The sequence below is a fragment of the Thunnus albacares genome, chromosome 21, assembly GCF_914725855.1.
Source record: "Thunnus albacares chromosome 21, fThuAlb1.1, whole genome shotgun sequence".
Classification (NCBI taxonomy): Eukaryota; Metazoa; Chordata; class Actinopteri; order Scombriformes; family Scombridae; genus Thunnus; species Thunnus albacares.
Genome location: NC_058126.1, coordinates 27,340,412 through 27,365,448, shown reverse-complemented (window position 1 = coordinate 27,365,448; position 25,037 = coordinate 27,340,412). Strand labels below are relative to the sequence as shown.

Genomic DNA, 25,037 nt, shown 5'->3' with positions numbered 1-25,037 from the left:
TAACAGCCTTCTATAGTGAAAATTGACCATTTTGTTAAAGATAGGTATTTGATAGTAGATAAGCTCTTAAGATGATTATTTGCTTATTTCATCTTATTTTTTTACTTATTCAAAACATTATAGGTCAGTTTTTCCTCTGCAGGATCAATAAAGTTTTGTCTAATCTCATGCCTGTCCTCTCCTACAGCATTTTATATATTTAATATTCTTTTCACCCCCCCACCCCCCCCCCCCCCCCCCACCACCACACACACACACATGCTGCAGGATGACATGTTGACTTTGCCATTTGACGAGCCGTCCTCTAACCAGACCAGCAGTCCTTTCAGGACCAGCTGGGCCACCAACCAAATAATAAAATCAGTGAAGCCAGATCCTGGCAGAGCCTTGCAGGACACGCTTAAGTCCGGGAGAGAGGATGAAGAGAGGCATGGTGCAGAGGAGGAGGAACAGGAGGAGGAGGAAGGCGATCTGAGAAGAAGGGGTTCTCGTAAAAAGAAGCTGAGCCAGGCCCGGCAGGACCGGGTTCGGCTGCGGCGCATTGAGGCCAATGCGCGGGAAAGGAACCGGATGCACGGTCTGAACAACGCACTGGACAGCCTGAGGAAAGTGGTTCCATGCTACTCCAAGACGCAGAAGCTGTCTAAAATAGAGACGCTCCGTTTGGCCAAGAATTACATCTGGGCCCTTGGTGAGATCCTGAGCACTGGGAAAAGGCCGGACCTGCTCACTTTCGCCCAGACTCTGTGCAAGGGTCTTTCCCAGCCCACCACTAATCTGGTGGCCGGTTGTTTGCAGCTCAACACCCACAGCTTCATCTCAGAGTCTGGTGGGGAGGCATTGTCCCTCTACCCAGCCTATCACCACCACAGAGCTGAGGGAGTGGGCTCCAGCTCGGTGGACAGCAGCAGGCCCCTGCGTCCTTTCAGCTCCTTCTGCAGCCCCTACGACACTCTGTACGACAGCCATTCTCCAGACTGCTCCAGCCCTCTGGATGCAGGGACCCTCAGCCCTCCCATCAACTTCAATGGCATTTTTTCCCTGAAACACGAGGAACCGGTGGACTATCGGAGCTGTCACTATGGTCTCCGCTGCTGCTCTATCAGCCAGAGCTCCTCCACAGACATCGGCCCGTATGACATCCATCTCCGGGGCCAGTTTTATCACGTGCAGGAGGAATTAAACAAGCCTTTCCGTAATTAATGAACCAGATTAAAAAGAAATCCTATCACCCAGTTGAAAAAAAAATATTTAGGATGTACATTTTGGCGGGGTGCTTGGCTGCAAATCATCTAATGAACAATTATTAATTCATATTAATTGAATGGTAATCACTTGGGAACCATACGTGTTAAGTTGAGGAATACTGTGGTCCTGAAGGACAACACATACAACACATTGTGTGGCACACACATGCACAAACATAGGATTTTTTGTTTTGATTTGGTTGGTTATTTATTATAGCTTTTTTTTTTTTTTTTTTTTACTACTAGAGCCCACGCTGCAATAAAAGAGAACAAAGAGGCAAAGGAAACTATGCAATACTGAGCAGACAGTGTCACACCTTGAGAAGATGCTAAAACACACATTGCTTATTATTAAGCAATGTGTGTTATTATTATTATTATTATTATTATTATTATTATTATTATTATTATTATTATTATTATTATTATTATTATTATTATTATTATTATTATTATTATTATTATCAATACATAATTTGAACATGGAGGAAAATGAATACCCCATATTTTTCTGTTGCTCTGCAGTGTCTCTTGCTTTTGTGTAATTTATTGGGTGAAATTATTTTCCCAGAAAATATGTAAATAACTTTCCAAATTATACAGTATGTTTGTATATAAAGGAAAGCTGGAATTATTCCCGACTGTATGTATGTGTTTCATGGAACTGTACAGCCTTTAGGCCCACACTGATTTTGATTGATTTTGATTACTATTGATTGTAATGTGGTAGTACACACAGGCCTTGAAATGTTTGGGAGTGTCATTACATTTAAAGCAAAGATGTTAAGCTATTCCCTACTGAAGCAACAAAAACAAATTCATTTATTTAGATTTGTTTTTAATCTTAATCTGCAGTTAAATTATATATAAACTATGTGTAACTGTGGTGTTTTATTTGTAATTCTCTCAGCGACAAGGTGGGTTTTGGAGATGGTCTGTTCTTGTGCACTATGCTTCTGCTTTATTCAGCTTTGTCACAAATTTGTTTTATACAACAAATAAAATCCAAGTTAAAACAAGTAAAGCCAAACTGTGTTCCTGCAATTAGGAGGGCAGGTTTATATACTTTTAGGATAATTTGGAAGCACCAGTCAGTTGTTAGAAAATGACTCCACTGTGATTTAGGTTTGAGATTTTTATGGTTATCAACGTTATTATGATTTGCTATAAATTTGTGTTAAATAGAAAATCATAAATAAATAGCAGATTAAATATTTGCTATTTATTTTCACGTTAAGTGAAATATTAAAACCCAGGATGCACGTTTTTATGCCTTTTTCACATGGAAACATCTTTGATGATTTCTATCATTATATAATAATTTCTCCAAAATTCAGCTTAACATGTTTTGGAAACTTAAAGAAAAAAGTTCTACTTTGAAATATGCAGGTCCAGCAGGGACACACAGGGTAAGAAATGAAAATGACATTTGAAATAATCTTGTCACTTTGTAAATCTGCTGTAACTGGCAGACATTTGTAATACGATGCTGCTGTAAATGCTGTTAAACAAAACTCTACCTGTGACTTTCACTTTTATAAATATCCAGCCTAAGCCAAAATCACACAGAGTCATACAGTCCAGTGAAAACCATGTGTTTCTAAATTCTGGGATTTTTTTTATTGTTAGATTGACTAAAGGATAAACTGATTTTTCTGTCTACTTTAAACTGCATTGGCACCAACTCATTTTGGTTCTAGCAGTGAAGTTAAATTATATCTACATTCTAAAATAAATACAATCATATTAATAATATTAAAATATATTATGGTGTAGGTAAATTGAGCACTAAGGTCAGGGGTTTTAGAAGACCAGCTTATTAAAACCATATCTGTGAAGTATGTGACTGAATCTGACAATAGCTGATTATGTGGTGGGAAGAAATGTGACAAGCCTGCATAGTGCTTGTTCACACTATTCTCATCCGTATGTACTTCGGTGTGACAGCTAGCACTCCACTCCTCACGCCTTAAATATCTCACTTACACCAACATTAACTGCAAGGTGTCCGCTTCTAAACAGTCAAATGGAATTAACACATTCTGTGAAATAAAGCTTACTCTGTGCTGTCTGTGTTTGATCTTTTTGTTCATATCAGGTTAAAGGGAAATCACCCTCTCTACAGTGTTGGATGTCTGCATCACTGCTATGCTCCCTGCATTCAAAGAGTGAATTTTGTAAAACTCAATGGCAATTTCCAGATCAATGTTTGAATGGATTATAGGCTAATACAACAAGAATATACCAAAATCTCAGCCACACTATTCTGAAGGATGATTCCACTTAATTACAACATAGGTCTTATATTCATAGTTATAGGCCAGTTTTTAGTTGTTGAGAGCTACTTTAGGAATTTGAGTGAGAAGTGAGTAATGTTAAGTTCTCTGCACTCCATTGAAAAAAAATGTCACTTTAACATTATGATTGGTAATAGATCAATTGTTAACTAGTCATTTAAGTTACATTTTTACTGAAACAAGTCCACATTTACTTACAATGTGCTCAATTAAAAGTGGTAATGTTACTAACTTGTTATTTTTTTTAAATATTATCCATGTTGCTTGCTTTACACCCATAAACAAGGCCTATTTTAAATTGTGTATTTTTATACAGAAGTTGGTATGAGCATTGTTAACTCAGATGCTGTTCAGTTGGGCCGTGCTTTCAGAGCCTTCAGCAGACATGCCCCCAGCATCAGAGTAGAAAATAATGCTTGCTTTTCCATGATTTTGAAATGTAATTTTATATACTTGGTTATTTTTTTAATCATTCAAATTTGGCTGAGTGGTTAATTACACATTTTTCTGTGGTGTGACGAACTCAGAACACATATTTATTATTGATTTACACAGACTTTCAATGAAAATAAAAGAGTTATGCTGTGAGTATTCTGTACTTAACAGGTCATATAAATTCCACTGACTGATCAGAGTTGGAATTTTGATGAACTAGATTTTGGCTTTCACATTTTGGAATGGATGTTAATGGGTTTGTTATAAGAGCTATAAATTGAAGATTAGTAAGGCTGCTTGGCTTTTCTGTTGTAATTCAAACATTTTGCATGTCCTTGGAAGAACCTTCAGACAAGTCAAACAGTTACGATGGGGTTTAAAGGAGACACTGATCTGGCCTTTGCTAACAGAGAGGAAAGATACAATTCTCCCTCTCTTTCCAATAATATCTGATATACAGTGTACACCACAGATAAATGCACAAAGTCAAAAACACTCCTCACACACACACCTAGCCTATGGAGGTTGGTCTTATTTTCTGCTTTCAGGCAGCCACTGGTTTCAGGACATTACAACAATTCACTTGAGAGTAGGCCTAGAGCTGCAATGATTAGTTGCTTGACTGAAAATCATTAGTAACTATTTTGCTAATCAGTTAATCATTTTAGTATTTTTTGAATGCGAAAATGCCAAATATCTTAGCTTCTAAAAATGTGAGGATTCTTTTTTTTGTAGAACACGATAGTAAACTCAATATCTGGATTGTTGGTTGGACCAAACAAGATATTTGAAGATGTCACTTTCGACTTTGGACATTATAACTGTAATTTTTCAATAATTTCTGTCATTTCAGAGACAAAAAGAAATTAGAATTTAGAAAATATTTGTTAGATTATTCTTTAATGAAACTAATTGTTAGTTGCAGCCCTACATGGTCGTCTTTAAGTATCTACAAGCTGATTTTGATAGAAATGAATGGCACCAATGGTTGCCTGAAAGGGAGGGAAATCAATCTAAAATCTTGAAATGGCAGTACTCTGGTTATTTTACACACGCAAAACCACCAGTATAGTTCTTTAAACTCCTTACGACATGACCATGCCCTAATCACACTACAACTTTTATCAGTATGTGGACTTTTTCTTATATTTATCTGTATAGCAGTTTATTGTACTAAATTTTCTCTTGGCTGTTTGGAAAAGCAGGTGTTAACTGATAACCAAAAATATTTTGTCAGATGGTCTTGGACAAGATAAACTGGTCCAGAGAGGATGAAGAGGAAGACAGTGATGTCTCTTTGGAAGATACATGTAGGATCACAGGATTCCTTCGCACATTTATTGAGAATGGTAAATGTGTACTTAATGTAATAGTCCCTTGTAGGTTATTTAACTGAAGCTCTGTAATGAGGACAGAGAAATTACTGTGCTTCTGTACTCTGTGCTTCCTCTAATTTTCTCTTTAATTGTGGTTTCTCAGCTACAGTAACAACTCTAAGCACAAATTAAGTACAATTATTGTGGTGAATCTTTTGTTTTTGCATTAATGATTGATATTGTTACTAGGGATGTGCAGAGGGCCCAGTATATAGAGCTTAGCGTAAATTCAGGCAGGAAGACTATCTTTAAACATTCATTCATTTCCCACTCCTCTCTCTCTCTCCCCTGCTCCTCCCGCTTTCTCATCAGCTGTTTAGGGGTGTCACTCCTAGTTATCAAATCAGATTCCTCCACAATCTCTAACCACCAATCACGGTTCAGCTGTCAAATGTTAAAATCTGTTTCCCTCTCTGCCGCTGTCAGCTGTCATTCCAGAGCAATCATCAAGACCCTCCTCCACCCCATCCAACTCCATGGCTGCATCCTGGAAGCTTGCTCCTCTCCTCTTCATCCCAGCTCACTATCTTGCCTTCCCCACTCTGTTACTTCAGCCCCAGGCCCGAGTTCACCAGAGGCTGTTACCACACCACCAAGATCTACACCTCTTCATCACCACCACCAGTGTCTAGACTCCATTGGGGGTTATCCTATAACTAACTATATTTACTTCATAAAGAAATTGAGTCTCTCCTGATTGAATTGTATTTGTATCTTTATTTGTTGAGGCAGCAAATTTATTTGTATTTGTATTCGAATAAAAGTGGAAGTGGTTTTGTTTTTATTACACTTTTAATTTTAGAAATTTAAAGTGTTACAATAAGTGTTCATGAATATAACTGGCCTGCACGCTGTTATTTGACGTTTTTTTTAAATTTTATAATATCTGTATGAAACACATTTGTAAAAAATACACTATTTGTGCTTTGCCAAATAATATATTTGTATTCAGGCACACCCCTTGTTGTTACAAAATCTTTTTTGGCAATAACAGAGAAATGTACTTTCTTCTCTCCTGTGGTAGACTCTCCAAACCTGCTTGAGCAGCTTCAGCTGCTTGAACTTGTGCAGTTCGAGGTGGGCTGGAATCTGCTTCCCAGACACTTGGATGTTGAAGTGGTGGAGAGCAGCTTCCCAAGGTCTTCCACATGCTTCCTTATGCTTAAACTCTCTGCTCCCAGGACATTACAAAGAATACAGTGTCTTTGAAAGAGGCATCCTTACTGCTATTTGGAGTGGTGATACTGGTTTTGGAATGGTCTACCCAAGCAAAGAAAAAAAAACGTATAAAAAAAAAGTATATTTTCTAAAAGTATATTTCATATGCTTTGGTGTACTTTTTTAAATGTTGAAATTACTATACTTGAAGTTGTGTCAAATTGAAACCACTTAAGTTGTATTTAATATACTGAAAGCTGCACTTAAAGCATGCTTAAATACACTAACAACATATTTGTCCTGCATTTAGTTAGTTAACTAGTGTTAAAATATACTTAAAGCATCAGAAGTACAATTTTGCAAATGAAAAAAAGGTATACTGGCATTGAATTTATAGTTTATTACCAATATAAAACAAAATAAATGTACTTAAAATATACTGTCAGTGAATTTTAATACCATTTTTACTGCATTCAAAATACAATTAAATCATGCTGGAAATATGGGAAAAGTATACTAAGGTGTATTTTCTAAAAGCATTTTAGTATGCTTTCATGCACTGAAAATAAGTGCATTTAATTTGCGTTAAATTGCAAACACTCAGGTTGAACTAAATGTATTAAAAGTTGTCTGGTTGGCTGGAACAGCAACTGCAGGAGTGCGTCTGTAGTGGCAGGGAAGGCACGGGAGTATCTGTAACACAACTTGAGACAGAGAAGGTGAGACTGGACAGAGAGGCAGAGAGGGCCGCTACACAGGCGCTGCTCCCGCAGCAGCGCTGCAGCAGGGAGACATGAATATATCTTCTCGATGGACTGAAGCTTTAACACTGACTTTACCTGTCAACAGACGCTTCAGCTGGGTTTGAAATAACTCCTTGAGCACTACCATTGACTGATAATGGCCCCATTAACCAGTAACAGCTAATACTATGACACCGGCGTCTATCAGCCCTGCTCTGCAGGCCCGGTGAGAGCTTAAAACAAATAGGGAAAGAGAGGAGCGCTAACAGCTAAGTTAAGGCAATCTCTACCCAGCATTTTCCTCACCAGTGTACAGTTTCTGGTGAACAAAATGGATAAACTGCGACTGCAGATCAACACTCATAAAAGGATTACAGACTGCAACTTCATGATTTTTAGTGAAACATGGTTTAACAGCAGCGTCCCCGATAGGCAGTTTCCCGGCAAGAAAGTGTTGAAGCTGAGAGATATTTTCAGAGGAATCAGTGCTTCTCTTATCATAGCGGACCAGGTCACGGACTGAGTGATGAAGTTACACGATTGGTCGGCTGATGGCATAACTTCATTGGTTGCCTCGGCAGGGTTTCACCATGTGTTACCACTTCCTGTGTCCGTCATTTAAAATTAAAAGCCAGACAAATTAATACAAATTAATTAATAAATTAATAATTCCCCTTTATCGGGAAGAAACCTCAAGCAGAACCGGGCTCAACGTGGGTGGCCATCTACCTTGACTGGTTGAGAGAGAAAGAGGGGGGGAGAGAGACACAGGAAAGCATAATAACAATAATATTAACAATAACAATGATAATAATAATAGAGATAACTAGTAGCAATAGTAGCCGCAGAAGGTGTCAAGGCAGGACCATGCAGTTATCACTCAGGCTCTGGAGTTTCCTGTGAGACAAGAAAGCACAAAAACTCTGGGGAAGAAGCCAAATTAGTTAACATGCATTAATGGTATATGAATGCATACAGATGGAGAGGAGGAGGAGAAGAGAGGAGCTCAGTGCATTACAGGAACTCCCCCAGCAGTCTTGGCCTATAGCAGCACAACTAAGGGCTGATCCAAGGCAAGCCTGGCCGCCCCTAACTATAAGCTTTATCAAAAAGGAAAGTTTTAAGCCTACTCTTAAATGTAAAGAAGGTGTCTGCCCCCCGGACTGAATCTGGAAGATAGTTCCACAGGAGAGGAGCCTGATAGCTGAAGACTCTGCCTCCCATTCTACTTTTGGAGACTGTAGGAACCACAAGTAAGCCTGCATTCTGGGAGTGCAGTGTTCTAGTGGGGTAATAGGGTACTAAAAGCTCTTTAAGATAGATCATTAAGGGCTTTGTAGGTGAGAAGAAGAATTTTAAATTCCATTCTGGATTTTACTAGCCTATTTAACTCAAGCTCACTGGGCCCGCAGGCCACCAATTGAATAGGTCGACTGTATATTGTTGTGCTACTACTACATCTCACCTTATACTATATTATGCTTAAATTCCATACTGCTTATACCTTACCATATTTTTACTATTTTTTGCCAATTGTAAATATGTTATACTGCTGTACCACCCAAATATTCCCTCTGGGGATCAATAAAGGCATATCTTATTTTATCTTATAATTGTCTTCATCTGTAATTGTCTGTCTTGGAGTATATCTGTATCCTTTCACTGCTATAAAAATAAAGAAAGCAGACTGACTGCCAGTGTCTTACTATTTGCTTTGTATTTGCAGATTTTGTTCCAATTTTCTCAATGAAAATCAGTTGAGAAATGTAAACATTATATTGTTTTTTTATCTCCCTGTTTACTTTTGTTTGTTTACATGCCAGTCTTGCCCGGACCAATATGGCAGACACGTTGATGTATCGGAGCAACGGGCCGACACAGTCAATGCAGCATCTACATATATATGTTTATGGTGATGCTATTCAAATTTGAGATCACATGATGCATTTCTTTAGCTCAACCAATCAGCTCATGATTTCACAGACAGCCTGTCATGATCTGATAAATATGAGATAAATTTATATATATTTATATTAAATGCAAGGGGCCCGCACCAGCTTTTTTGGATTGCAGTTGCACTGGCTGCATTGTCTATATTTATGCCACTATATGTGTACATTGTGTCCTATGTCAACTCTGTCTCCTAGAAATTACATTCATATACAACTAAATTATTTTGCCAATTGCCAATTGAATGAATGAAGTGTTACATTTATATATTGCTCTGAAGTTACAGGGAGGAAGTCAGATGACCTGTAGGACTCTAATGTAGAAAGATGCAGAACTCTGACACCACAGACCTAGGTTTGCATCCTGAGTCCTGCATGTGTTTAGGTTTAGGCACTTTCGTTCAGGTTACTGAAAGATGGTGTTGTGGCTTAAATGTTAATGCTGAGTTTCAAGTCACTGCAGACTTTTTTCCAAGTTAAATAGAGACCATAATCTTTTCCTAACCCTAATCAAGTGCTGCCATTGTCTAAGCACAACCATACAAAAGGTTAGTAATTATAATGACATTGTTCTGTGATACAGGATATATTAACAGAAGAAAAATTCAATACATTATCACTGAACATTTTCTCATATGTTCAGTATCAACATTTTTGCAGCTTGTCGAATATGTTAATGACATTTAATAGGAACATTTTGTCATTTTGTAGATAGAAAATGTAATACAGCCAGCATTACATTTCCTGCCTAATGTACAGTATTTGCTGTTGCAATTTAGTAGTACAGTCTCTATACTATTATAATATTTCAGGTTTGCCAACATAGCCCCTTATATTTTTTTTAAGACAGTGCTATTTTCAGTCTAATCACTCATTAACTCCCTGATGTAGACTCCCTGCTCCTCAGTGGCAGGTGAAAAAATGCAAGTGATGAGAAGAAGTATATTTGTCTATAACTCCCCCCAGTCAGCAATGGGAGTTAGCTGCAACAATGACAGCAGTGCAGAGGGAACTGGCAATTTTGAACTGTCTGAGAAAGAGAGACATAAAAAAATAATCCACATAACTTTTATTAATGCTTTAATCCATTTGTAGAATTCTCCAGTGTTTTTACTTTTAACATTTCTACTGAATTATGTAAGAATGCACAAAAACTGTTTTTGATATAACCACACACAAAGACCCCTTTCTGTGGAGTGCACAGAGAGACACATGTATGTAAATAAAACACACTCTCTGTATGTTCTCTGGTGAAAATGTCACCATTTTCAAAATCCTGCCACAAATACTGGGTCACAGATGGTGCGGGACACAAAATTTCCCCCATTAAATTCCTAATAATCTGCTTTTGGATGAGGAGGGTGCTGTGGAGCCTGGTGGAGGGATTCTAGTTTTAATTAGAGGATTTAAGATGCTAAGTCCCTCAGAACAGTGGCCCTCAAGAGAGGTGGGTGCAGGTGATGCTCAAAAACTGAAGTCACACCTTGGTAGCAGCCAACAAGTCATTTATATGTAGAATGGAGTCACTTTGGCATTCATCCTTCTCTCCCCTGGCCCCTGAAGAACTCCCCCTTTTGCTATGATTGGCAACATCCCACACAGTTTGGCTTGGGCTTGTAGAGGTTTAGCTAGAACCACTGGGAAATAATCAGTGTGTGTATGCGTGTGTGTGTGTGTCTGCAGTGATGTTAGAAAAATAAAATCAATGTAATAGTATTCCCTATTTTCAATCCTTTATAAGAAGTTAAATATCTCATGGATTCAGATTAAGTTCAAGTTAATCACAGACACACATTCAACTCTCCATCCATTCATTTGTTCACTTGACATTTAATCAGCCTATCTATACTTTGGCAAACTCTACTGCTAGTATCAAAAAGATACTGTAGCAGAGAGCAGTGCACATTGATGCACCCCTCAAAGAAACACATAAACTGCACCAGACTGCAGACAAAAACCGATGCCATTAGAATAATTTGAATTTGAATACTCAACAATTCTACACAGTGTGGCTTTAAAGCGGCACTAATCACTATTTTTATATTAACAGTGCATCAAATGGAATTATGTCCAACTTAGACTCTTACAACTCTGTTTTACAGCCTGCAACTTTACTGTTTGGGTCACACTAAGCCCTGAAATCAACCTCGTTTCTAGCAGCAGGTGGCTGTTTTGAGTGAAAAAGCTCTGATATACCCACTGCACACTACTGAGTCTCACACTGAGAAACTCTTGTTAACTTTTTACCTCAACAAAGGACAGTTTCGGTGTCCATCTAAAGACCTGCACTCCTACAAGTTCACATGTGCCTTGTGGAATGAGAACAATTTGAGCTCATCTATCTGCCAGACCATTAGCTATGAAGAGAGAACTGAATATTAAATATGTATGAACTGATCCTATCTGGACAAATTACGTGAAGTTTGTCTGTTCTTGACTCAGGCTAATCAGAGCCACATTAAGGGCTATTTTGAATGACATGTCATGCAATGAGGCCATTTATATTACCAGCTAATACTGACATCCACTAACTGCTAATGACCCCATCAAAGTCCCTAAAAATACCATTAGTTTCTTCATTTAAAATAAAAATAGGTATTTAAGTTTGAAGTCATTATGATATTTGAATATCTGTACTTCTACATTACTTGGAATATACAGAAGACTCAGGTGTAGAGGACATTACATATTAGCAACTGCAAATGAAAAAAACTTTACACACTTAAAAAAAGTTAAGAGGCATGAATTAATTTAGGATGTGTCAACAAAGAGTCACCTGGTCACTTCCCAGGCAAAGGAGGACAAATCAAAGGGTGAATCCAAATGTCCACCCTCCAGACTTGTGGGCTGAATCCTCACGGACTTCAGTCTTATGTACCGTGACATGTTTACCGTCATCATGTCAAGTCTGCCAAGGCACAGAACAGCTAAGGGATAAAATGCACTACAAGATGGGACTTAAGACCTCACGTGTCTCCATGGAGATTAATTGAAATTCCTGACTCTGTAACTCATTTCAAAGTGTTTTTCTGAACGGTTCTTAATGGTTTTGATATGTGCAGGTCTCTTGCTTTTCACAGCAGCTACAACACATCTGGTCAGAATGCTCAGTAAAATTTTCTCTTTACTTGAACTGCTAAACACTGCTAACATTATATTCATATTAAATCCTCAACTGAGGACCTTCACATTATAGACAGAAAAAAGCAATCTTTGCTCATTTAGCAGACTATAATAAACAATTCCACATTATTATTAGGCCTATGAATATTCTGTGTGTAGCCTACATTATACCCCACTACATCAATTAAAAAAGATGAAAAGATTTGAAAAAAAGATGAAAAAAGCAAATTTCATCAGAAGTATCCTAAATATTTTACATATTATTATGATAATGATAATAATTATTGTTTATTTAATAAATGATAATAATAATAAGTATTAATATTGCTGTGGAATATGGGTAATTTTCCGAGCAAAGTCTGGTGAAGTTTGCACCCCAAGCAGACTCTCTGGAAGTCTTCAGAAAGTCTGCTTGAGGTCCCTTGTGGACTTGATGAACTGTGGATTTGGACAGTCTTTAGCACTCACATCCCAACTTCAGCGAGTCTGCAAGTGTGGTTAAGTCTGGATATTTGGATTCAGCCACACACTCCTACCTGAAAGGACCACCCCTCTCAGCTACAGCCACTTTACCGCAAAGGCTATAAGTTTAAGTTTATTTTATTTGACCTGGACATCACAATAGCATTGGAACTGCAACATACAATTATAAACAGGCACCAGATGCACTGTGTGTGGTGTTTGTAATGAAATGCTAAATTACAATGCCTGTCTGCAGGATGCTTTTTTTAACAGTTAGAATATAAAAGTTAAAATATACAGAAGAAAAGAAAGATAGAGGAAAAATAAGAATACATGCACAAATACGAACATAAAAATACAAGTGTATCTATATGGGTGTATTTGGTGTGGGAACAATGTTGTTTCTCTTTAAGCCATGATTTAACACCTCTGTTGAAAACATTAAAATTGTGTTGCATTTTCAACTCAATGGGTAGACAGTTCTATAGTTTTGCTCCTTTAACAGAGAAGACTGATTGTCCAAATAGGGTTTTGCACATTGCAATCCAACAGCTACCCTTTGTTAAGGTCTGTGAGTTGACTCTATTGGAGTGCTGGTGTCTTGTAATAAATACATTAAGCAAGGAAGGAGCATGACCATGTAGGCATTTAAAAATAAGCTTAAGGTTGGAGTAGCTTATGAAGCTTTTGGAAATTAACATATTGTGTTTCTACAAGATGTGACAATGGTAGCATTGTTTTTTTATCCATGATTTTTATTGCCTTATATGGTGATATGATGGGTTTTATAGTTAATTGTGAAGCTTGTGACCAGGTAGTGATGCAATATGATAGGTGTGAGAATATCATGGCGTGCATGTAGAGCTGGGCTGTGCTGAAAGGCAAATACTTTCTGATGAGTCTGAAGCAGCTCAGACTTGATTTAACTTTTCTGTTTTCCCTGGGTTTTCCCTCCACACCTGCCCTGCACCAGTCTAGTTAGCCCTGCCCTGCTCCCTGTGTCTTCCCCAGCCTATCAGCTCCTTTCCTGTTCTCTTGTTCCACCAACACCTCATCCCTCTGTCGGTTTAGTTTGTATTTAAGTCCTGGTTTTCATTTTAGTGTTGTTGGCTCATCTGCTCTGCTTTCTTCTGTGTTGTTCAGTTGCCCTGTTAAGTTCAGTTTAGCTCTGCCTGCACTCGGTTTTCATTAAAGAGATATTCTTCAGTTCATACTGGCTGGTGTCTCCTGCATTTGGGTCCACCTGCTCCGCTACTCCTCCCTACCTTTTTTCTCCCTGTTGACGCCAGCCATGTGATGTATGTGTCATGTGACTGACATGTATTAATTATTTGATTAAATTCAAAATTTAAAGAAAATAACATGCTTTGCATTGCATTCTTGCCTGATGAGTCTGCTTAATCTATCTGGGTCTTTCACAGTAACTTCAGCCTCCCACAAGATTTAGAACTTTACATCAACATTTTTGTAAAATGTAACATCTGATGTTATACTTGCAAGCCAGAGCGGTATATCATCTTTACAATGCTACTGTAACAAGCACATTTGTCCATTGTTCATTTGTTCATCTCTTTGGTGAGTAGGTTGTTGCTCAGCAGTTAGAGTGGGTCATCTATTCTTTGCAGGGTTTGCCATTCAATCCCTGGCTCCTCATATCCACATTATAAATTGTCCTAATGTTAGGCCAGTGCCTTGTGTGTTAACTTGTTGCTGTCAGAGTGTGTGAAAAGATGATTGTAAAGCGCTGTGTAAATGCAGTCTTGTGATCCATGTTTATCTGACAAGGACCTCTGGTGACAGTAAATTTATTATGTAGCCAAAAACCCTTGTAAGGAAGATAGGTCAATAATGCATGAGATTATGACACAGTAGAACGCTGTTCATTTCATATTTCCTTCCATTTGTCAGTGTTGGTTGACATGACTGTGATCCTTCCAAACCTTAACCAATAAGGTCCACCTATTCAGCACAGAGCTGGGCATTTAACCTTGACCATCCATCCATTTGTCAGACATCACTTATCAGGCCAAAAGCATGTTTACAGAGCTGATAATCTTCACTTTGTAATAAAATGTGTTGTCTTTTTGAATGTAAAAATGATACAAAATATGGTAATATGACATTTAATTGGGATGGAGGTTTAATCTTTCGGAGAGTATATGTGCAGTTGTAAATATGCACATTGGCATTTGTAAGGGGTGGAAGTGTGTGTGTGTTTGTCTTTTGATACCACACATTTCCAAATGGGCACACACTAGCAGCACTCACAGCCCACACAAAGACCAAATGGTGTGCTGGCAGCCAACTTACATCCCAGATCTGCTTCTTACTGTGGGAGTGCAGGGTGTGTAAAAACTGCCTCAATAAAGAAGACATTACAGGAAAAGAACATACTTCTTTTTATCTAATGGGCTCTATAGTGTATCACACAAGAATGGCATGCATCTTGGTATGCCTTTCTCATGAGTAACAGTTACAGGTCACAGAGATCTGTTGTATGTGTTTCATTATGTGTCCTGACCTCTGGGGCAGCAGCAATGCTTTGAGCAGCTATTCTGTCAGAAATACAACAGAACAACAACAAACAGTGTATTAGTTTACAGAACACTACTTTTGTCTCTACTATATAGAGACACACATACAGAATGACAATAGCTGAAAAAAATCCAAACATTCTCACACCATTTGCACAGTCAGGCTTTCTCTGATGAAGCTACATCAATCCATGAAAAGGTTAATAACTTCAATCATAAATTAAGGTCATCACTAGACATAGTGGGACCAGAGAGAATAAAAAAGAAATCACAAACTAAGGCCCCCCCCTGGAAAAATGAGCAAACATGCCTCCTAAAGAGGGAATGCTGTTGAGCAGAGCGTGCATGGAGGAAAAACAAGCTAACAGTCCACCGCGAGATTCTCATAAAATCTTTTCTGCTATGCCTTGCGCTGTGATGCGCTGTGTGGGAGGCATATTTTTCTAAAATTATTAACACCAATGAGAATAATCCCAGAATTTTATTTGAAACCATTGATCATCTCCTAAAACCCACCCACTTTAACGAGTATGCGAGGAGTTTGCCTCGTTCTTTGAAAATAAGATTGTCAGCATCAGGACTAGTATTATAAACACTACCAATCAAAAATAGGCTGGCGCTGCTCAAGGAAATCTTAACTTTTTTAGGAAAATTAGTGAAGGGGAACTCCGGAATATCATCTCTCAACTGAAATCCTCCACCTGCTCACTTGATGCCATCCCCACTTCCTTTTTTGAAGAGGTTGTAGATGGTTTTATTCTTGATGTTCTAGATATTGTAAACTGTTCCTTAGAGTCAGGTATCTTCCCGGACCCACTAAAGACTGCTCTAGTTAGGCCTCTGCTCAAAAAACACACTCTAGATTCCTCTGTTCTGAGTAATTACATGCCCATATCCAACCTGCCCTTTCTAGGTAAAATCCTGGAAGGGACAGTGTTGATACAGCTAGAGGCTTTCTTACATAACAATGATATTTATGAAAAATTTCAGTCTGGTTTCAGAGGTAAACATAGCACCGAGACTGCTCTCACTAAAGTCATAAATGATCTTAGAATGAGCGCAGATAAAAAGAACGTTTCTGTCCTTGTTCTCCTCGATTTGACCGCTGCATTCAACACCATTGATCATGAGATACTTCTGAACAGACTCGAAAGCTGGATTGGTCTCTCAGTAACCACACTGAGTTTAATACCTACCTCACAGACAGAAACTACTTTGTTAGTCTTGGTGACTATGTTTCCAAGAAGCACTATGGTGTTCCTCATGGCTCGATCCTTGGTCCGTTGTTATTTTCTCTTTACATGATTCCACTTGGTGAAATTATTTGTAACCACGGGATTCATTTTCACTGCTATGCTGATGACACCCAGCTGTATTTATCTGTAGCACCTGACAGTAAGGATGCCCTACACCCTCTACTAAACTGCTTCTCCAGTATTGTGCAGTGGATGAATGGCAACTTTCTCAAATTAAATGAAGACAAAACTGAAGTCCTTATCATTGGCACGGACGCTCAAAGAGATAAAATAATAAATAGACTTGGAAATCTGGCCCTACAGGTAAAACCAATAGTGAAAAACCTGGGTGTCATTCTTGATCCTGACCTCAATTTTGACGATCATATCAGCAATGTTACTAAAACAGCCTTTTATCACCTGAGAAACATTGCAAGAGTCAGAACATACGTCTCCCTCGAGGATGCAAAAAAAACTGACTCATGCCTTTGTACTCTCACGGTTAGATTATTGCAACAGTAAAAGAGTTCATATTACTCCTGTGTTAGCATCTTTGCACTGGCTCCCAGTAGCACTGAGGATAGATTTTAAAATTCTTTTACTTGTTTTTAAAGCTCTGAATGGGCTAGCACCCTCTTACCTCAGATTGCCTGTCAGAGTGTGTTCCAAATCGCTCCCTCAGATCGCATGGTGCTGGTCTGCTAAAGGTGCCACTGACGAACAGCAAGAGGTATGGTGACACTGCCTTCAGTTCCGAGGATTTGGAACATGCTACCTCCTCATATCAGACAGGCCAGACAGTTGCTTTAAGAAGCAACTCAAAACCTACTTCTATGACCTTGCCTTTAATTGATTTTGTTTTACCCCTATGATTTTATCCCTTCTCTAGAAGTCTTTTACTCCTTTACTATGTCTTAACTGATATTTATCCTGTTTAATATGTATGTGTGTGTGTATATGTATGTATATGTTTATGTATGTATGCATATAAATACACATGCATATGTATATGTATATATATATATATATGTACGTGTGTGTGTGTACCTATGTGCTTGTGCATATGTATATATCTGTATCTATGTTTTACATTTCTTTTGTAAAGCACTTTGAGCTGCATTTTATGTCATGAAAGGTGCTCTATAAATAAAGCTTATTATTATTATTATTAATGTGGTTGCTTCTCTTAGTATGTGTTAAAAACCTGGCAGCAGCATTATGTACCAACTGCAGTCTTTGGATGTTATACCTGCTATTACCAGACTTAAGTGCATTGCAGTAATCAAGTCTGGAGGAGATAAAAGCATGGATGACCTTTCCTAAGTCTACAGATGAAAGGAATGACCTGATTTTGGTTAGCTGTCTCAATTGGGCAAAGCAGGATTGCAGCACTTTGGTCACCTGAGCATCAAAAGACAAAAGAGAGTCAAAAATATTTTTTAATTTCAATGAGGCAAGACATAAAACCAGAAACAACAGAGGTACTAGGCTTTAACAGGACATAAAATTGGGTGCCATTTATGTAGCAATGGCAATCAATGCTATGTCTACACATGATTTACACGTGTGCATTGGACTGCACACACTAGATTGCTTTTCTTTTTTTTGCGTGTGCGGACTTTCAGGTGGACCAGTTTCTGTCATAGTGTGTTGCTGCATTAGAAAAACACAGGGATGCAGTGTTTGTTGAAAATCCTCCTGGGTGTCTCAGATATTCCAGACTCTAAGAGGCTAAATGTCTTCAAGTATCTAGTAGGGATATGCAGAGAACCCAGTATTTGTATTTGAATCTATATTTGTTGAGGCAGCAAAATTATTTATATTTATATTTGTATTTGTATTCGAATAAAATTGGAAATAGGCATAAAATCCAGTTTTTGTTTTTATTATACTTTTAATTTTAGGATATCAAAGTGTTTATGAATAAACTAGCTTATGAAGGAAGTCCCCACACCGGGTCTCGAACTTGAGTCTCCCAGACTATAGATGACTGTGCTGACTACAGAGCTAAACCAAGTGTATTGCCAATGTGCAGACAGACCTCTACCTATTTATACACCCACAACACAGAGACAACACAGTGTGTAATTCTTGCTTTGCACTTTCCATCTACTGCCTATTTTTTACAACTTCACTCTGTGGAAAGGAGAAGGGGAACAACAGGTTATGAAGAGTCCCTTGGGAGCACTTAGCATGTGTCAGTAGCTCAGCTTTATCCCTGGGGAACACCCCCCACTCTAGGAGTGATGTCCAAATAAGGAAATGAAGGAAATGTGTGTCATGCAGCAAGTTGATGTGAGGAGGAGAGACACTGAGATAACAATGTAACTAACCTGCGTGCTGGTATTTGACATGTTTGTTTTTTTTTGTTTTCTTTCCAAAACAAACACTTTTTAAAATATTTGTACAAAATAAATGTTGGTAAAAAACCCACTATTTGTGCTTTGCCGAATAAAGTATTTGTATTCGGGCACACCCCTAGTATCTACAACCAAGTCCAGTTGACCTTCATTCAACCCTCCTTGGATAACCATGACCTGGATAACTGAGAATCTTCATAGACATTAAATTCACATACAGTATTTGCTAAGATGGTTCAAAAAAAGAAAAAAAGATCAATAATGATCAAGAATGGTTAAAAAAATTACAGTGAGTGGAGTAAACAGGAGGGCAGTTGTTGAGGATGCAAATGAAAGGCAGCACAGATGGCACCAGGCTCCATCACTCACTCTCTGGATAACACCACAGATATAATATCTATATATCTGTGGTTCTCAGCCCTGCACTCCAGCAGACAGTACCATCATTGGATGTGGCCTGTCTGTGCTGCTGGGTGGGCTGTTAACACACATCACTACTTCTATCGGTGTCTATTGGCTGAGACAGGAATAGTATTTGTAGGAGAATTTTTGTTCTTATTGTTGCAATCATCGACTGTAATATGAACAATGTGTCTCCACTTCCTACTGCTATGTGAAAGTGAAGCCAAAATATCTTCTTTCAGGAACTGCCATCTTGCTTGTGTGATGTCATTTGGAGCCAGAGTCTGAACAGTAGAGTCGGACAGTGGGGCAACGGCCCATGAGACACCTCAGCATGCATGACATCTCATGTCTTTATGCTCAGAGACGATTTTTTTCCCCCTCAGGTACTCTGTGGTACTCTAATGCAGCTGTTCACACCACACAAATCTCCCGCTGTCTGTATGTTAAGTGTACCTTTACCAGTCAAAGCATCCGTTATGAGATTTCTAGTTTCACCATGGGCATATACAGCTATGGTGGGTGAGGGAAACAAAATAAATTAATCAGTCAAGAAAAACAATGTCTTACAGGACAACTGCCTCTGGGGGCAGTGACGCTGCAACAGTGGTCAAAATTGCTGTGGATTGAATGGATGGTCTCATATAAGATCTATAAGATATAATGAAATACCATATGCATACTGTGTATACTGCAAATGATGTTGGGCCTCAACCATGTGGTCAGACAAAGGCCTTCTTGTAAACTCTGAAGCCTGACCACGAGGCCGCCTTTGTCCTTTATTCCCTGAAACAAAGGAAGAGCGCCACAAGGCTGCTTCCACAGACTACAACTCCCAGCCTGCCCTGCAGTTTTCACCTTGGTGCAAGATCTGGGAGAGCCCCAAACTCTTGTTTCTCATTGGTAGAGACGCTCCAACACCACAGGGAGCAAGAAAGCAGGTTGCTTTGTTGGTGAACAGTCCAGACAACATACATTACAGACCACCATCTGTATGTGCGCTCTCTGTGACAAAGCAACTACTGCTTTCTTTCCACGGTCGCGGGACTCTACTGTTAGTCAGCGTTTCTTTCTTTGTTTCCTCTCTCTTACTACTATCCCTGTTTACACATACACACACACATAAACACTTGCACCCCTTAGCACATTTGGTGGGCACTCTAACCAAAACACCGCGGTCACTTCCGCTATTTGATTCTCGTGTGGTGTGGCGCGGCGTGATGTGACTTCCTCCCTTAGTCACACCTGTCATGTTGACTCTTGCACAATGTCATCATCCCAGATCATGTTTGCCATCTGGTCACCCAAACACACATGCTTTAACTGTGTACAGCTGTTGTTTTCTGTTTGTTTTGCTTAGGTAGTAGTTGTAGTAGTTGTTGTAGTACAGTGAGTTGATAACTAATGCATCTGTTAATTTTATGAATTCTTGCTGAGGTTAATAAATTCTGGTATACATTTAAAGAGAAGTCTTTTGTGACTTTGGTTGAGAGAGTCAGAGCTCAAACCTTTGTTCACCCGTGGAATCTGGCATCCCTCAGATATTAGCATTCCTTAGTGAACTCCTTTAATGAGACTACCTTACTGTTTGGTTATTGGTCCTGGTTTCTGACTGGTGCCCCGTTATTATTAATTTGTATAAATAATTGTATTGATTTTAATAATCAATATTTATATTTGATAATTATTAATTATTGCTAATGACCAAACACGCTCCTCCCAGCACCGACAATGATATAGGCATATGTGGTTTTCATATATCCCCCATGGGAATTGTAAAACATCACATTAGAAAATAATATCCCATGCAAAACTCTGTTTCATATACAGTATATGTGGTTCATGATACATTTGTTTTTATGGCATTTACAATTCCCAAACTTGTACGCCTCTGAGATCAGTTTTGACATTCCTGCAAATGAATATAAATGTCATACAGGATATCCACACTAAACAATCAGAGGTGGAGCTCTTCCTGGCAGATATCTAATTTCTAACAATATGGCCTCTTTTTATTGTCTAACCATAACAAACACACACATGAACTCACGCACGCATGCACACGCACGCATACACTCATGCACAGTGCAGTGAGGGGGCACAGGCAGAAAGATGGGTGATTGCAGGAATGTAGCTGTATCCTCGGGCTCTGTCAGTCGGTGCCGTTTCACCTTGCTGCTTTTAAAAATCACCCTGTGTGTGTGTGTGTGAGAGAGAGAGAAGGAGCCAGGGGTTCCAGTATATATAGCCCTGAGACAGAGCTGGCATTGGGGGTTGGGCAGGCAGCATCACCCACATCCTCTTCTCACAAAATATTTCTGTAATTTCAAGGCAATCCATGGTGGTATAGACACTGGCTAACCAATTACTTTCTTGCCTTCCTTTTTCTCTTTTTTCCAAGTTCATCCCATCTTCATCGACAAATGGTGGTGGATGGCAAGATGTAAATGAGATCCTTATTACAGCAGTGTTCATCAAGCTGGTGCTGGAGGGACTTCAACGTCTTGATGAATATGCATGCAAATTTGTTAATTAAGTTAATTATTCTGCTGGAAATTCATTTGTCTTCCTGAGAAAATCTCTCCTGCAGTGGCTTTTAGCATGTTTCGGTCATTAGTCACTTGCCATGCTATTTAAAAAACACTTTGGTTCATTCTTTTTTAAGAGGAAAAGAGAGAGGAAAGTTAAGATGAGGGCAGGAGTGGAGATGGTGGTGCAGAGGCAGTCACTGGGAGTCAAGTCATCTTGAAGATGTCATCGTTGGATTAAAAAAGATGGAAATCTGTACTTTCTTTTTTAAAGGGGACGTATCATACATATTTCCAGGTCTATATTTTTATTCTGGGGCTCTAGTTGAATATCTTTGCATGATTTACAGTTGAAAACTCCTTATTTATCTGACATTTATCTGAGATTTATCTAGCCCTTTATGCAGGCCCTCAGCCTCTGTCTTAAACAGGCTGTTTTAGCTAATGTCTCTTTAAGGCCCCCCATCTGATGAGCCCACTCTGTTTTGATTGGCCAGCTTCCAGAAGTTACCCCTCTGGCCTCTCCCACCGGTCCAGAGTCTAGGTAAACAAAGTATAGTAATAAGATTTCACATATTTTTCCTGTTCTTTCTTGAAATGGAAGCTTCTCAAATATGTCTGTACATGTTTGAACTACACAGGGAACAATCTTAGCAACAACCTTAAAAACAAAGGCTACAGAATAGACGGCTGCTTGCTCACAAGCAGCCGTCCATTCTGTAGCCTTTGTTTTTCTTTTTCTGGTATCATGAGGAGGAAGGAGCGGTAACTTTGCAAATGAAGCATTCAAAGCAGCTTGAAGCCCTGGCTTTTGACTTGAAGGGAACAGTTCTACATATGTTAACCTCAAGTTTTGGAACTTTGACCATGTTTAACATCTAACATCATTACAGTATATAAATAGCAGAGAATCACAAAAAAATGTGATATGTTCCCTTTAAATTTAGTTTTCATCTTAAGTACAATTCACTAACCAAGACTACGCCAAGAACGATATGGATTTTTTTTTACTGGTGATCTGAGATTCCTTGTCTGGAAGCGGTTGAAGCGGCTCCGCTGCGGAATGAGTGGCCGGAGCATGGTTCTGAAACTTTGCAGAGGTTTGCAACCAGGAACGCGTAGCAACTCTGCCTGATTCGGCAGTGAAGAGCGGGTCTTGTGGAGATGCATGGTGGACTAGTCTCTGGTTAATGTAGTTTTGAATGGCTCTAAAAGCTCAGATTAAGTGAAGAGAAATGTGGGACGAGAGAAGCCAAACTGGTCAGTTTGCTTTGCTTAAGGTTAAATATGAGAGTGTCTGGGAGCGGCATCTTTGTGTCTCCGAAGAATGAATGGAAATATCAAACGTTGTTGCATGTTGAGATGGATTGTGGTCGAGAGAAGAGGCAGTGAACTTTGAGCAGCACGGAAGGCCATAGAATATCTGTAAAAACATAGATTCTAAGACTTTGTCAGTGTAGCGAGGCAGGTAGCCTGTGTGGAGAATTCCGGTGTAGCAGGCCAGGACAACTGAAGTCGGGGGCAAACGTTTTGGCTTTAAGACTGGGTTAAGCCTTACTGACCTTTGGATAACATGCCGAAGTGTGGAGTGATGCTGGATATGGTGCCCTTGAGGATTTCTTGTTTATAATGGTCGACGACAATGTAATTGTGTGAACGAGGATGACTAAGACCTCTCAAGCCCCAAAAGAAGAGCTTCGATGATGACGTGGTTTGGTTCGTTGAGAGCAGGGAAGGTAGGGTGGGGACAGTTGAGGTGGCCGATTGGAGATGAATCACCTACAACTGCTGTAATCCTGGAAACAGAGGGAGGCACTGAGTCGGAGTGCAGCTGTACGTTGCAAGAGCGGGCAATGTGGTTGTCTCAGAAAGCTCTTGGGAGCATCCAAAGGCGAAGGGGGTAGATCAAAAGCTGGTAGGTCCATGAAGGGCTGGAAGAAGGTGGGGTGTGGAGGGATGAAGGAGGGTCGAGGACAGGGTGGCAAGTGGAACCAAGAATGAGAAAGTGGACAAACAGGTGATCGGGATGGCCCGTTGGAGCATTGTTTAGGTGTTAGATGAATTGGCGTGAATGTTAACAGAGCATGGTGGTGGTGGTGGAAACTGTGGGACAACCACGTATCAATCAATCAATCAATCAATCTTTATTTATATAGCGCCATATCACAACAGAAGTCATCTCAAGGCACTTTTCACATAGAGCAGGTCAAGACCGTACTCTTTAATTTACAGAGACCCAACAATTCCCCCATGAGCAAGCACTTGGCGACAGCGGTAAGGAAAAACTCCCCTTTAACGGGTAGAAACCTCAAGCAGACCCCGGCTCTTGGTGGGCGGCCATCTGCTTTGACCGGTTGGGTTGAGAGAGAGAAAGAGAGAGGGAAAGGGGGAGGGGGGACAGAAGAAAAACAATCACAACAACAACAACAACAACAACAACAACAACAAGCACAAGCAGCAACAGCCAGGGAAGGATGCCATCAGGACTGTGAAGGACCGCGAAGGTTCGGCCCGGGGGTCAGGTTTTCCTGTGAGATGAGAAAGCACAAAAAACTCCGGGGAAGAAGCAAAGTTAGTGACATGCATTGATGTTACATGAATGCATACAGATGGAGAGGAGGAGGAGGAGAGAGGAGCTCAGTGCATCATGGGAAGTCCCCCAGCAGTCTAGGCCTATAGCAGCATAACTAAGGGCTGATCCAAGGCGAGCCTGGTCGCTAAATATAATTGGGTATCATCTGCGTAACAATGAAAATTTATGGAGTGTTTCCTAATAATATTACCTAAAGGAAGCATATATAAGGTGAATAGAATTGGTCCAAGAGTTGTACAGTGTTACAGATTGCTTTTCTCCAAAAGTTGATTCTGGTTCAGCTTTCTTACTGTGGCACTCTTGCAGCCCTCACCCCCGCAGCCCAAACGCATAACGCACAATGCTGCCAGCTGGTGACCCGAGGCTGGTGACATGTGCACACTGAAATCATGATGGGAAAAAGAAAGGAAAAAGTAATTTTCTCTCAATGAAAAACATAGTCTCCTTGAGACTTATGACAGACTGCCAAAAACAAGCCAACGAGATGCAGCAGCGAAACAAGCGTTTGAAACAGCTGTTCTGTATTTTGAAACAGTCAATAAAATTCAGTAAATAGCAAAGCTGGCTGTTTCATTACTTTTATACTAATGTTATA

General features: G+C 39.4%; 1 protein-coding gene across 1 annotated transcript; it reads left to right on the top strand.

Moving 5' to 3' along the window:
* The first annotated feature begins 273 nt into the window (after positions 1 to 273).
* neurod6a (neuronal differentiation 6a) lies at positions 274 to 5,987 on the top strand. The gene is made up of 2 exons (XM_044340471.1): positions 274 to 1,195; positions 5,782 to 5,987. Exons 1-2 carry the CDS (start codon positions 274 to 276, stop codon positions 5,985 to 5,987), a joined length of 1,128 nt encoding a protein of 375 aa, XP_044196406.1.
* Positions 5,988 to 25,037: the final 19,050 nt, after the last annotated feature.

Coding starts and splice junctions, on each gene's coding strand:
- neurod6a (XM_044340471.1), top strand. CDS start 274: ATGTTGACTTTGCCATTTGACGAGCCGTCCTCTAACCAGACCAGCAGT. Junction 1,196..5,781: donor GGAATTAAACAAGCCTTTCC/GTAATTAATGAA, acceptor TGCCGCTGTCAG/CTGTCATTCCAGAGCAATCA.